This window comes from Nicotiana tabacum, chromosome 24, assembly GCF_000715075.1.
Source record: "Nicotiana tabacum cultivar K326 chromosome 24, ASM71507v2, whole genome shotgun sequence".
In the NCBI taxonomy this organism is placed as follows: Eukaryota; Viridiplantae; Streptophyta; class Magnoliopsida; order Solanales; family Solanaceae; genus Nicotiana; species Nicotiana tabacum.
Genome location: NC_134103.1, coordinates 50,409,801 through 50,425,684, shown reverse-complemented (window position 1 = coordinate 50,425,684; position 15,884 = coordinate 50,409,801). Strand labels below are relative to the sequence as shown.

General features: G+C 39.8%; 1 protein-coding gene across 7 annotated transcripts in view; it reads left to right on the top strand.

Moving 5' to 3' along the window:
• LOC107817836 (sugar transporter ERD6-like 8) overlaps positions 1–15,884 on the top strand; it is a 100,191-nt gene that overhangs the window by 23,041 nt on the left and 61,266 nt on the right. For 4 of the 7 annotated variants that reach the window (XM_075247282.1, XM_075247280.1, XM_075247281.1 and 1 more), the window contains exons 3-4: positions 752–841; positions 1,689–1,748. In XM_075247282.1, coding sequence (XP_075103383.1) covers positions 752–841; positions 1,689–1,748 — 150 coding nt within the window. Of the gene's footprint in view, positions 1–225; positions 643–737; positions 842–1,688; positions 1,749–15,884 lie in introns of those variants that run through there. The other 3 variants (XM_075247285.1, XM_075247284.1, XM_075247283.1) reach the window with 3 other exon arrangements.

The following is a 15,884-nucleotide window of genomic DNA, read 5'->3' as shown; positions in this document are numbered from 1 at the left end:
CGAGCTCAAGCCCACATCGAGCTCTAAGCCTGGAAACCGACCAATAACGAGTCCAATTAAGATCGAGCCAAAAGACAAGAGCCGTTAAACCCGCACTAAGAGAGAGAATCTGCGGAAATTAGGGAAAAGCTGATTTATCATATGTTTTTTACTATGTATTTTTTATGATATTTAAAGTAGGATCCCTCCACTATAAGAGGGATGTCTATTATTTCTGTAAAGACCATGTTATGAATACACTGCAACTCAAATATTATTGAGACATTCTCATATTGAGAGATTATCCTTTTTTAACTTCATACATAATTTCATTTTGCTTGTTCATAAATTATCTTTCTTTCAACTCGGTTTGTATCTTTTCTTATAGTCAATATTCAATTTTTCCACTTTCTTTACGATTTGTGTCAAGTTATATACAAATTCAACTATATGCATTTTTTGGGTAAATACAATTTCATGTCATTCTTGGTGCTATTATTGAAGCATGAGTGTATTCGGAAACTTACTCGGCTGTTGGGTTCGTATTGTTTAGTCGATTCCTTGGGACCTGCTAGTACTTTGTTTGAATAGATCCGCCTTCTGCAGCTGCTTCATTTCATCAGACCGACTTTCTTTTTGAGATTGCTATGTGCAGTAGGGAAAGTGTGTTTCTGTCTCTAGTTTCTTAGAAGCTTTAAAATAAATTAAGACAAGTGGTGAATTTGCATATAATAAATGTTATCTTTCTTCATCTAAAGTTTTGTCAATGCAGTATTCAGTATTTGGGTCAATATTAACAATTGGTGCAATGCTTGGTGCAATCACTGCGGGACGGATTGCAGATCTTCTAGGCCGCAAAGGAGTAAGTGCTTTAAGAATTTGTATTGCAATAGTACTAATATATGTACTGAAGGGGTTCATAGACTCCATATTGAACTTCCCTCTTGTTAGGGTGTTAGATGATTAACTACAATATTAATTGTTGATTGTATAGCTTTGCTTTAACCTAAATGTTCCTCTCTATTCCAATTTATGTGATGTCCTTTTTAGTCTGTCACAAAAAGAATATCATATATTTACATTTACAAGTAATTTAACTATAAACTTCTTATTTTATCCTTAATGAAATAATTTATAGTCAAACAAATATCTATAACTTATTTTAGGCCACAAGCTTTAAAAGTTTCTTTTCCCTTATATTTCATGTCCAATGAAACACCACAACGTAATTTGGGATGGAGAAACTAATACTCCCTCTATCCCAATTAGTTTGATAAAGTTTGAACTTCTAGAGTCAAGCGAGTTTTTCTTTTTTCTAAATATGTAAATTTTATTTCACAAAACTTAAAGATTGTACGTCCGAATGCACGATCAAAATTGAAAAGCTTGATTCTCGAAATTCGAATTGTACCAAACAAATTGGGACGAAGGAATTAACTAATTATACTTGAGTTAGGTTGTTATTTAATTTGAAATAAATCTAGACCGTCAAGACTTTTGTTGTACATGTGCCAACCATCTGGATCTACTGTATTAGAGGAAAGTTCACCAGAAAAAAACTCAACACGATTAGAGGTGTTCTATTAGATTCTGTGTTATTATTATTAAAATAATTAATGTTTATACTTTATTCGAACGAGATAAAAGTAATCTGGGTATTATCACTATCCTGCCTTATCTTGAATTGTTTTACTTTGAATCTTGATCAGGCCATGAGGCTATCATCTGTAATATGCTCTGCTGGATGGCTAGCAATCTACCTTGCTAAGGTTTGTATCCTCTATACATATATCTTACTTATGTCTTTTGTTCCCCTTGATCTTCTCTAACAATTCGTGAGAGAAGCATGCAATATAATTAATTACCTCATTAATAGTGTTCACTTCGTTTGCAATAAAGAAAATAAGAAGCTCATAAATAAATACAGATTGTATGAACTGTGAAATTTATCTACTGTAATTAGGGATTTAGATCAATTTGTGGAGAGAACAGAAGGATGAGACGGAAGAAACTATGTTAGCTCAAATAGAAATGATTACATGTACATGTTTATATAGCTGGTAGCTCTTCTCTCTCACATGCTTCTCACGTGACTTTAACTAACTCTGTTAACTGACTATTAACAGCTAATTGACAGCTCATTAACAGCTAACTACTTCTAACTACCGGCTAATAATTATACAACTGCTTTCATATTCCAATACTCCTTCTCAAGCTCGAGGGTGGAAGATATCGAGCACCCCTAGCTTGGAAAGAAGAAGATGATGTTGGCTTACACCCAACCCTTTGGTTAACAGGTCTGCAGTCTGAGACTAGGTAGCAAGATAAGTGGTTTGAATCATTCCTTCCTTCACTTTCTCACGTACAAAATGACAATCAATGTCAATATGCTTTGTCCTTTCATGAAATGTGGGATTTGCAGCAATTTGGATGGCAACTTTACTATTATAATGAAGTGAAACCGGTCTAGAAATGGACACTCCTAGGGCTTGTGACTGAACAATCAGTCATACAATTTCTGCTACACAAGCTGCCATGCTTCGATTCTCAACTTCTGCTTGGCTTCTACTGACAGTATATTATTTCTTCGACTTCCAGGATATCAAGGAGTCATCTAATTTGATGGCATATCCTGTGATTGAGTGCCTAGTGTTAGGGCATGCAGCCCAGTCAGCATCACAAAATGCAGTCAAGTTAGTTGTGGAGTTCTTAGATAAGAATATCCCTAAACCAGGACATCATTTAATATACTTGATCACTCTTAATGCAGCATCCTAGTGAGACCTCTTTGGTTGTTGCATGTTTTGGCCAAGAACATGGACTGTGAAGCAGATATCTGGCCTTGTGATATTTTCCCACCAATTTTTTATAGCTGCTTATGTATTCCAATTGAGGGTCATCTGTATATCCTATCAGCTTGTCATATTCTGCAGTGGTCAGTTTGATGTTGGTTTCAAGTGGTGTGGAGACCGTCTTTGCACCACTTAATCCTACATCTGACACTAACTCTAAGGCATACTTCCTCTGATTGAGTAGTACCCCTTTCTGTGATTTAAGCACTTCAATTCCCAAGAAATATTTGAGCTCATGTAAATCCTTTACTTTGAAATTATTGTATAGAGTCTTCTTTGCCTCATCAATAAGTCCTTGGTACTCCCAATGATGAGGATATCATCCACATAGATCATGATGATCACAATACAGTCTCCCTTCTACTTGGTGAATAGAGAATGGTCATGTGGACTTTGACAGTATCCAGCTTCCAATAGAACAGTAGTTAGTTTGATGTTACATTGCCTTGATGCCTGCTTGAGCTCATATAGGGACTTCAGCAATTTACAGACCCTATACTCCCCATGTCTATGGAAGCCTTGTGGTAAGTCTATATAGACATCTTCATATAAATCTCTTTGAAGAAAAGCATTATTGACACCCAGTTGGTACAAGAACCAATTCCTTGAAGCTGCTATACTGATTACTGTTTGGATAGTAACCATACCCAAGTCTCGTTGCCTTCCAATGCATCCACCTCTTATTACATTGCTTGAATCCATTTAGGATCTGTGAAGGCCTCCTTAAAGGATCTAGGTTATGTTGGCACCAAAAAAGAACCCAAATAATCTTGATAACTGGAACTGAGATGAGAATAGGCAACATATTGTGAAATGAAATATGAGCTATGTGCTCTTGGCTTGATAGAAGTAACATAGTCACTGAGCCAAATTGGTGGTCTGGCTACTCTACTTGGTGTTGCCTGTGTGCTCTTCTGTACATGATTATGTAATGTATTATCTTGGTCTTCTTCTACTGCCTGTTCATATTGTTGAATTTCTCTATGATCAAGTTGTTGAACTGCATTCTGATCAAATGATGCAGTTGGAGGAGCTTCATCTGATTGCATTAGATCTTCTTGTTCTCCTGTGTCTGGTGTTGTATCACAAAGTTCTTGTGAATCAACAATTGAGTCACTTGTGTCTAACATTGTGGTTAGGGGTGTAAGAGGTGTAACTTTTGTATGTGTCATCTCTTGTGTAATATGATTTTCAGCATGAGGACATTCTGCATATGTTGAATCTATTCATGTATTCACTGGTTCTCTGAATAGGAAAATATCTGGTGCTTCCTCTTGTGCTTCAGTTCTGAAAGGAAATATTGACTCCCTGAATTGTACATCCCCGCTAACAAAAAATTAATGATCATCAAGGTCATAAATTTTTATCCCTTCTGTGTTTTAGAGTATCCCACAAACACTGTCTTCCTGGCTCTTGCTGCAAATTTGTCACCTTTAGGTGGCCTACTTGCATAACAGAGACAACCAAATACTCTAAGATGATCCAATTTAGGTGGTCTCCCATATAACAATTCAAATGGTGTTTTGCCTTGCAACACTATTGTCACGACCCAATTTCCCCTCCGTTGTGTATCGTGATGGAACCTAGTCTTAGGGACTAGGTAAGCCTGACATTAATTGAAACAACAACATTATTTAAATAACATATAACAATTTGAAATAGAAATCTCTTAAAATTTAAAATTCCCAAAATCGGTAGTACAAGTCATAAGCTCTACAGAGTGTTTGCTAGAACACTTCCCAATATAATTGTCCAGAAATAAGAATAAACAGTGCAAAACGAAAACTTGAAGGTGACTCTGAAGCTTGCGAACGCAGCATCAGGTTTACCTTGAGTCTCCACGGCAACAGTCCACACAGCTAGTTAACGAACAAATACCTGGATTTGCACAAAAATATGCAGAAGTATAGAATGAGCACACCACAGCGGTGCCCAGTAAGTATCAAGACTAACCTCAGTGGAGTAGTGACGAGAAAAAGTCAAGACACCCACTGGTCTAATAAACTGAAAAAGTATAAGTATATGAACAGCAGAAATATGATATCTACAGAAAGACTATGCAATATGGCTCTCAATACAGTAATGGCAATAAGAAAGAAAACAACAAGTATCAGTGGAATACCATAAAAATGACACAGAAAATTGAATGGAACACAACCTAAATCCGGAATCACAAATACAGTAAGGACAAGTAATAACTCAGCAACTACAACCGCTTTTACATCAGGTTTTAGTCAACAAACTCCACGAGGTACCAAACCTCGGACAAAATCACAACTCACGGGTTACAATACCAGAACCCTAACACTTGGCATCCTGTGCCCTCATAACACCTCATAACCGCACTGACGACTCACGTGCCAATAGAGCCATTCTCACATAGAAGGCAAGTAAACAAGGGTGAGCATATATGTTCAACAATATCAAGAACACCTCTTATCCGATAAGAGTGCTTAACTACGTGTATGCTTGTGCAAGTGTCCTAACATAGTCCATACTAGCAAATAAGCATAAGGAAAAAGAACGGACAACACATAGAATATTTTTCTCACAACTTTCACAAGATAAAACTCACACAGGTAAGTGTACCGCTACACAAATATCAACAACAAGAATGCCCCTAGGCCATTACAAATCATCACAAATCAATCCCTGACACAACCCACCTTGTCTCGTCACGTGTGCAATAATAAAGTAAGTGTCCGCCTTTTCTCGCTACAAGTGCATAACAATGTTCCCACCTTATCTCGCCACATGCGCAACCCCTCCCCCATATATATCTCGCCACATGCGCAACTCACACACATATATATATATCCCACCTTGTCACGCCGCATGTGCAAATATCAATAGTAACAATAGCACGGCAGAAACCTCGTGCAACCCCATGACAACAACCGCACGGCAGAAACCTTGTGCATCACCACAACAATGGCAATAATACAAAGTACGACAAGTAAATCAACTCAAGAACTTTAAATCACAAGAAACGGTAGAACCAATTCACAAGGAATAACCACAGTAAAGAATGCTAGGTGTAAAGAGAATAGCTCAGCAAGGGAAAACTAATATGTAGCAATGATCCCATAATATACATTTCAACAACAGGGAAGCTAACACGAGTCAAATAATTCCAAACAAAACAAGTCGGCTAAGATATAGGATATCTAAACTTCTTTTAAGGTTAAGAAATTACGAAGGATAATCAACAATTCAATTAAGGATAAACAGCGTAAAGATAATTATAACCTCAATTAAGACTGAACAATTATAGGATAAGATAATAATAATTTCAAATAAAGATAAGCAGTTATGAAAAGATAGCATGACAATAGAAGAGGTAAAATCTTCAGTTAAGCCAAATAAGAGTCAAATAGGCAATAAGAGTGAATTCTGAAGCAATTAATTCAAATTAAAGCATGTAGAGGTGAAATTAGTAAATAGGAACTTAATCATATCAAGAACAACATCATACTCAGTGAATATAAGGACCTAAGACCCTAAAAGGCCAATTTTCCACAAATAAGTCCGAGCACGCACTCGTCATTTCGCGTACATGGACTACAATCAACATAGAAGACTCAAATCCTAAAGGGAAATCCCCCACACAAGGTTAGGCAAGATACTTATCTCAAAGAAGACAGACCGATACTCAAAAATGAACTTCTCGGGAGCAATGACATCCGGGCGGCTCAAATCTAACAAATCTAACATAAATAACTTCAAAGCATAAATAAAACTCATAAGAAATTATTCCGGACCATAAAGCCTCAATCTTTATCAAAATCTAAAAATTGGTCCAAAAGTCGACCCCCGGGCCCGCACCTCGGAACCCGACAAATTTCACAAAACCCGAATACCCGTTCCGATACGAGTTCAACCATACTAAAACTATCAAATTCGATACCAATTCGTCCCTTAAAACATGATTTTTCATTTTGAAACTTTCTTCAAAAACCTCCATTTTCCTCAACTCAAAACACAAATTAAATGAAAAAATAAAGATAAAATCATGGAATATAATAAAATCTAGGTGAAGAATACTTACCCAATGGATTTGCTTGAAAAACCCACAAAGAATCGCTCAAAACCGAGCTCTACAAGTCAAAATATTATGAAAATGGCCTAACCCTCGATTTGGAAAATTTATATTCTGCCCAGGTCTGAAAGCATCGCGAACACGGAGAAAGGCTCGCGTTCGCGAAGAAGAAAAATGGAAGCTGCCCAGTTGTACTTCGCGAACGCGAAGACAAGCTCGCGAACGCGGAGAAGAAAATAATTACTGCCCGAATTAGTGCTACGCGATCATGAACAAACATATGCGATCGCGAATAAGGAAATTGATGGCCCAGAAACTGAGCTACGCGAACGCAAAGAGACGGGTGCAAACGCGAAGAAGGGAAAAGCAGACTTTCGCGATCGCGAATGGAATTACGCGAACACAAAGAAGGAAATTGAGGCGGTCAGCAGAGACACTTCACGAACGTGAAAGGAGCTTCGTAGTCGCGAAGAAGGACAACAGACACCAGAACCAGCAGTTCAAAAATAGGGGAAAATGACCCGTAACCCATCCGGAATACACCCGAGGCCCCCGGGACCCCGTCTAAACACACACATAAGTTCCATAACCTAAAACGGACTCGCTCGAGGTCTCAAATAACATCAAACAATGTCAAAACTACGAATCGCACCATGAATCGAACTTATGAACTTCCAAAAGTTCCAACTTCGAACACTCGTGTCGAAACCTATCAAACCAACCCGGAATGACATCAAATTTTGCAGGCAAGTCCCAAATAACATAACAGAGTTGTTCCAACCCTTGGAATCACATTTCGACCCCGATATCAAAAAGTCCACTTCCGGTCAAAATCTCCAAAAATTCGACTTTCGCCATTTCAAGCCTAAATGAGTTACAAACCTCCAAACCACAATCTGGACACGCCCCTAAGTCCAAAATCACCCAACGGAGCTAGCAGAACTGACGAAACTCCATTTCGGAGTCGTCTTCACTTAGTTCTGACTATGGTCAAAATCCTAAGACTTAATCTTCCGTTTTAGGTACCAAGAGTCCCAAATCACTCTGAATTATCCGATAACTGAATTCAACCACGCACGCAAGTCAATACACATAATACGAAGCTGTTCAGGGCCTTATGTCGTCGAACGGGACTTGAATTCTCAAAATGACCGGCCGGTTCGTTACATCATTCCCCTCTTAAACAAACGTTCGTCCTCGAACGTGCTAAGAATCGCCTCGAAGTCATTAAATCACTGCAAGTACATACCCAACATACACTCGTGGGTGACCCCACGTCACCCCAATCCACATAATCCTGACGACACCATCTCAACTGTAATTTATCTTTTCTACCAATATCGATAAGCCTTATAGTCAAAATTCTCACCTTCCATTTATCTTCAAAAGACCCGATTCTAAATCCATAACCGGTATCAGTCTCAACCAGCTGTAACAACTCATGCCTACACCTACAAGGAACGACCACACAACAAGACACACCACACATAGGGCCATAATAACATTTCTGATCACAATAGCTGCCCGTAATCAAAACCAACACCGACAATTAGTCTCAATCCGTTAGAACCCTGTTTCAAACCTCCACAACACTGAAAACGATGCATGAAACATGAAGACCTCTTAACTATACACCTGAATCAACAAGTCACAACTAACACCACCGGGCACACACCCCGCAAGCTAAAACTCAAGAAGCACAGAACGAAAAATGACTGGATATGTAAAGAGAACACATAAGAGAAATATCAAACAATGCCTAACAAGCACAACTCTCTATGAGTACCATCCTACAAATCAATTTAAATGGAAAATTAAAGTATATGAACAAATCACAAGGATCTCATCCTGATATAACTTCCACCGCGGCATGCAGCCCGGCTCAAACATATCAAATCACATGGAATCGCGAGGGTCTCACCCTCAACTCTGAATCACAAGTCGAATACTCATCATACCAATGGAAATCTTCCACTAACTCAAATCTACCAATAAAATCACAACACTTACTAAACTCTCACCCCGATAGAGTATCAAATCACAAATGGTAACCAAATTACTCAGGAATCACATCAAACCTGCCATAATGGACAATATGAATTCACTTCTAGTCTCGTAACTTTCAAAAATGAATTAAAACAACGATAGACACGGCTATCACTCATAGAATCTCCCAACAGGAGCAAACACATATACAGAATACTAAGTCATGAACTCACCCATAGGTGGAACAACAAATAGGGGAACTCGCCCCGATAAGCAGAACCGAATTAAAATACGAATGGTTCCCCTCGGTAACAATTCAAAAGCATACATGTATGACATCATCTGGCGTAGTGGCCTCAAGCCTACTATATAAAACACATTGACGGGCCGGGCCTTCGCCTCTTGGGCGCCCTCTACTCGCCTGAATACTCCGATGTGACACATCCATCCGGAGTCTAGGATAATCTCTCACCCTGTGACTGGTATCTCCACACTCAAAACAACCTTTCTGCTGATGTGGCTGTAGGAACTGTGCGGTATGGGTACTCTGAGACCCATGAGCACCTGAAATACTATGCATAGCCTGAAGTGCAAAATGAACTGGCTGGCCCACAAAACCTCTACCATGTCGTACCCTGCCTCCAAAATAAGGACCAGTAGATCTCTTCAGTCTACGAGGCCTCCTCGCCTCCCTGTTCTCTCTCTCCTGATCTCGCATGTACTCTCCCTCATGGCCCCGTTTGTCCTCTCTCTTGATCCCACATGTCCTCTACACGGCGAGCGATCCCTACCACCTGCTGAAACGAAACATCTGACTCTAACTCCCCAGCCATGCTGAACCGAATATCATGCCTGAGCCCCTTAATGAATCTACGGGCACGCTCTCTAACTGTGGTGACCAAAACAGGTGCATGCCTGGCCAAATCACTGAATCCCACGGCATACTCTGATACTGACATATTGCCCTGGCGCAGCTGCTCAAACTCCGCGTGTCATGCATCTAGAAGGGACTGAGGTACAAACTCTCTCAGGAGCATCTCTGAAAACTGAACCAATGTAAGTGAAGCTAACTCGGCCGGGCTACCCAACTCATACGCCCGCCACCACTGATAAGTCGCACCCTTAAGTTGGAACATAATAAAAGAAACCCCACTCGTCTCAACAATACCCATAGTGCGGAGAATGCGATGTCACTCCCCCAAGAAACCTTGTGCTCTCTGAAGCCAAACCATTGAATGTACGAGGGTCATATTTCTTGAACCTTGCAAGTCTAAGCTGATCTTCCTCAGATGTTGTTACCCTGACCACGGGCTGAACTGGAACCACAGGCTGTGTTTCCATGACACCTGGAACCTGACCGACGAGGACTCGTTGTTCTGGAGTGTGGGTGGCGGGAGTTTGGGTCCCTCCCCCGGTCTGTGAAGTAGCTGGTGAAACCGGAATCAACCACGTCTAAGCCAATGTACCAAACATACTCAGGAACTGTGCTAAGATCTCCTAAAGTCCAGGGGTAACAGCAGGCGCGTCCGGTACCTACCCCCAACTGGAACTACTGGCGGCTCCTCAATTGCTGCTCTAGTAGGTGCCCTAGCTACGGCATGTGCTCCTTGTCGGCCTATGCCTCTGCCTCTAGTGACATCTGCTCTGGGTGTAACGTCATTAGTAACTGCATCTCCTGTCCTTACCATCTGTGAGAGAATAGAATGATAAAAGTTCAAATTTCAAGCTGAATAAATGACTCACGATAAGGAATGAAAGAAGTAAAATTTTCTAATAGTTCTGTAGCCTCTCGAAGATAAGTATAGACGTCTCCATACCGATCCGCAAGACTCTACTAAACTCGTTCGTGACTCGTAGAACCTATTGAAGGCAACTCCACCCGCTGTCACGACCCAAAATCCCCTCCGTTTGGGTATCGTGATGGCACTTAGTCTTAAGGACTAGGTAAGCCTAACATTAATTGAAACAACAATATTATTTAAACAACATCTAACAATTTGAAATAGAAATCTCTTAAACTTTTACAATTCCCAAAACCCGGCAGTACAAGTCATAAGCTCTACAGAGTGTTTGCTAGAAAATTTCCCAATACAACTATCCAGAAATAAGAATAAAAAGTGCAAAACAAAAACTTGAAGATGACTCTAAAGCCTGCGAACGCAGCAGCAGGTTTACCTTGAGTCTCCACAGTAACAGTCCACACAGCTAGCTAACGAACAAATACCTGGATCTGCAAAAAAAATATGCAGAAGTGTAGAATGAGCACTTCACAGCGGTGTCCAGTAAGTATCAAGACTAACCTCGGTGGAGTACTGACGAGGAACAGTCAAGACACCCACTGGTCTAATAAACTAAACAAGTATAAGTATATGAACAGCAGAAATATGATATCTACATAAAGACTATGCAATATGGCTCTCAATACAGTAATGGCAATAAGAAAGGAAACAACAAGTATCAGTGAAATACCATAAAAATGACACAGAAAATTGAATGGAACACAACCTAAATCCGGAATCACAAATACAGCAAGGACAAATAATAACTCAGCAACTACAACCGCTTTTACATCAGGTTTTAGTCAACAAACTCCACGAGGTACCGAACCTCGGACAAAATCACAACTCACGGGTTACAATACCAGAACCCTAACACTTGGCATCCTGTGCCCTCATAACACCTCATAACCGCACTGACGACTCACGTGCCAATAGAGCCATTCTCACATAGAAGGCAAGTAAACAAGGGTGAGCATATATGTTCAACAATATCAAGAACACCTCTTATCCGATAAGAGTGCTTAACTACGTGTATGCTTGTGCAAGTGTCCTAATATAGTCCATACCAGCAAATAAGCATAAGGAAAAAGAATGGACAACACGTAGAATATTTTTCTCACAACTTTTACAAGATAAAGCTCACACAGGTAAGTGTACCACTATAAAAATATCAACAACAAGAATGCCCCCAAGCCATCACAACTCATCACAAACCAATCCCTGACACATCCCACCTTGTCTCGCCACGTGTGCAATAATAAAGTAAGTGCCCGCCTTGTCTCGCCACACGTGCATAACAATGTTTTCACCTTGTCTCGCCACATGCGCAACCCCCCACACACACACACACACATATATATATATATATATATATATATATATATATATATATATATATATATCCCGCCTTGTCACGCCGCAAGTGCAAACATCAATATTAACAATAGCACAGCAGAAACCTCGTGCAACCCCATGACAACAACCGCACGTCAGAAACCTCGTGCATCACAATAATCACAACCGCACGACAAAAACCTTGTGCATCACAATAATAATAACCGCACGGCAGAAACCTCGTGCATCACCACAACAAGTACAACAGCAACAATGGCAATAATACAAAGTATGACAAGTAAATTAACTCAAGAACATTAAATCACAAGAAACGGAAGAACCAATTCACAAGGAATAACCACAGTAAAGAATGCTAGGCGTAAAGAGAACAGCTCAGCAAGGGAAAACTAATATGTAGCAATGATCCCACAATATACATTTCAACATCAGGGAAGCTAACACGAGTCAAATAATTCCAAATAAACAAGTCGACTAAGATATAGGATATCTAAACTTCTTTTAAGGTTGAGAAATTACGAAGGATATTCAACAATTCAATTAAGGATAAACAACGTAAAGATAATCATAACCTCAATTAAGACTGAACAATTATAGGATGAGATAATAATAATTCCAAATAAAGATAAGCAGTTATGAAAAGATAGCATGACAATAGAAGAGGTAAAATCTTCAATTAAGCCAAATAAGAGTCAAATAGGCAATAAGAGTGAATCCTGAAGAAATTAATTCAAATTAAAGCATGTAGAGGTGAAACTAGTAAATAGGAACTTAATCATATCAAGAACAACTTCATACTCAGTGAATATAAGGACCTAAGAACCCTAAAAGGCCAACTTTCCACAAATAAGTCCGAGCACGCACTCGTCACCTTGCGTACATGGACTACAATCAATATAGAAGACTCAAATCCTAAGGGGAACCCCCCCCCCCCACCCACCATAAGGTTAGGCAAGATACTTACCTCAAAGAAGACAGACCGATACTCAAAAATAAACTTCTCCGGCGAAATGACCTCCGGACGGCTCAAATCTAACCAAAATAACTTCAAAGCAAAAATAAAACTCATAAGGAATTATTCCGGACCATAAAGCCTCAATCTTTATCAAAATCTAAAAATTGGTCCAAAAGTCGACCCCCGGGCCCGCACCTCGGAACCCAACAAATTTTACAAAACCCGAACAACCATTCCAATATGAGTTCAACCATACCAAAACTATCAAATTCCGATACCAATTCGCCCCTTAAAACATGATTTTTTATTTTGAAATTTTCTTCAAAAATCTCTATTTTCCTCAACTCAAAACACAAATTAAATAATAAAAATAAAGATAAAATCATGGAATATAATAAATTCTAGGTGAAGAACACTTACCCAATCGATTTGCTTGAAAACCCCACAAAGAATCACTCAAAATCGAGCTCTACAAGTCAAAATATGATGCAAATGGCCTAACCCTCGATTAGGAAAACTTATATTCTGCCCAGGTCTGAAAGCATCGCGAACGCGGAGAAAGGCTCGTGTTCGCGAAGAGGAAAAATGGAAGCTGCCCAGTTGTACTTCGCGAACGCGAAGATAAGCTCGCGAACGCGAAGATAAGCTCGCGAACGCGAAGATAAGCTCGCGAACGCGGAGAAGAAAATAATTACTGCCCGAATTAGTGCTTCGTGATCGCGAACAAACATATGCGATCGTGAATAAGGAAATTGATGGCCCAGGAACTGAGCTACGCGAACGCAAAGAGACGGGTGTGAATGCGAAGAAGGGAAAAGCAGACCTTCGCGATTGCGAATGGAATCACGCGAACGCGAAGAAGGAAATTGAGGCGGTCAGTAGAGACACTTTGCGAACGCGAAAGGAGCTTCGCGATCGCGAAGAAGGACAACACACACTAGAACCAGCAGTTCAAAAATAGGGAAAAATGACCCGTAACCCATCCGGAACACACCCGAGGGCCCCGGGACCCCGTCTAAACACACAAACAAGTTCCATAACCTAACACAGACTCGCTCGAGATCTCCAATTACATCAAACAACGTCGAAACTATGAATCGCACCATGAATTGAACTTATGAACTTCCAAAACTTCTAACTTTGAAAACTCGTGCCGAAACCTATCAAACCAACCCGGAATGACGTCAAATTTTGTAGGTAAGTCCCAAATAACGTAACGGAGTTTTTACAACCGACCCCGATATCAAAAAGTTCACTTCCTGTCAAAATCTCCAAAAATTTGACTTTCGCCATTTCAAGCCTAAATGAGCTACAGACCTCCAAACCACAATCCAGACACACCCCTAAGTCCAAAATCACCCAATGGAGGTAACGGAACCGACAAAACTCCATTCCGGAGTCGTCTTCACACAGTTCCGACTACAGTCAAAATCCTAAGACCTAAGCTTCCGTTTTAAGGACCAAGTGTCCCAAATCATTCTGAATCATCCGGTAACTGAATTCAACCAAGACGCAAGTCAATACACATAATACAAAGATGCTCAAGGCCTTATGCCGCCGAACGGGACTTGAATTCTTAAAATGACCGGCCGGGTCGTTACAACTGTAGATGGTAGTTTGTTGATCAAATAGACAGCAATTCTGACATAGTCTCCCCAAAATTTGGCTGGCATTGAACTCTGAAAACTTAATGATCTAGCTACTTCTAATATGTGTGTATATTTTTTTTCCACAACTCCATTTTGTTGTGGAGTGTATGAGCAGCTACTTTGATGTATAATACCACAGCAAGCTAATAATTCATTGCATTTGGCATTAAGAAACTCTCTGGCATTATCAGATCTCAGAACCTTAATTTTCCTGTCAAACTGATATTTTATTAAGGCAAGAAAGTTCTTCAATACTACAAACACCACACATTTAGATTGAATCAAACAAATCCATGTAAACCTACTGTGATCATCGACTATGGTAACAAAGTAGTACTTCTTATCATATGTAGCTTTCCTATATGGACCCCATACATCTAGGTGTACCAATTGAAAAGGACTATTTGATCCACTATGTCAAGGCCCCAAATTCCCTCTGTAGGATGTCATAATGGCACCTAGTCTCTAAGACTAGGTAAGCCTAACAATTTACGGAATAACTAAATATAAATCTGAAATCCAATCCTTAACAGCTGAAGTAAATAAGTACTACAAATTAAACAAATTACAACTCCCAAACCCGGTAGGAATAAGTCACAAGCTTCTAAGAATTTATCCTCAATGTCTCTATACATCAGAGTCTAAAGAAAATAAGGAAGACAACATGATAAGATAGAAGGGGACTCTGGAGTCTGTGGACGCTGGCAGATATACCTCGAAGTCTCTGCGTACAGCTAATTCACTAATGCCTGGTCTAATAGGAAGTACCTGGATCTGCACAAAAAGATGTGTAGAAGTGTAGTATGAGTACACCACAACAGTACCCAGTAAGTGTCAAGCCTAACATCGGTAGAGTAGTGACGAGGTCAGGTTAGGCCCTACTAGAATAATAAAAGATAGGGTGTAAAGTTTAACAATATAATAATGATAATGACAATGGAGATGAATCTAGAAAGTAGTATGTCACAATTTAACCACACAGGATAAGGGCAAATAACACCTCGCGAAATGACAACAGAAATTTACAATTTAAGGAAAACACCAAAATAACCAAAGGCAATGCAGCCATAAAGAAATATCAACAAGAGCACTCCCGAGGTACCGCCTCGTAGTCCCAAATCATAAATAAATTCACAATATCTCATTTCCTTATATCACCGCGGGAGCCTTCACATTTAATTTTAAAGAAAATATTTTTCCCGAGCATCCCGCGTTTTAGCCACCTTTATCACACTGCATGGCTTCTAGTAGTTCCCCTACTAGTCACGTGTATCAAGCCACCCTTATCTCACC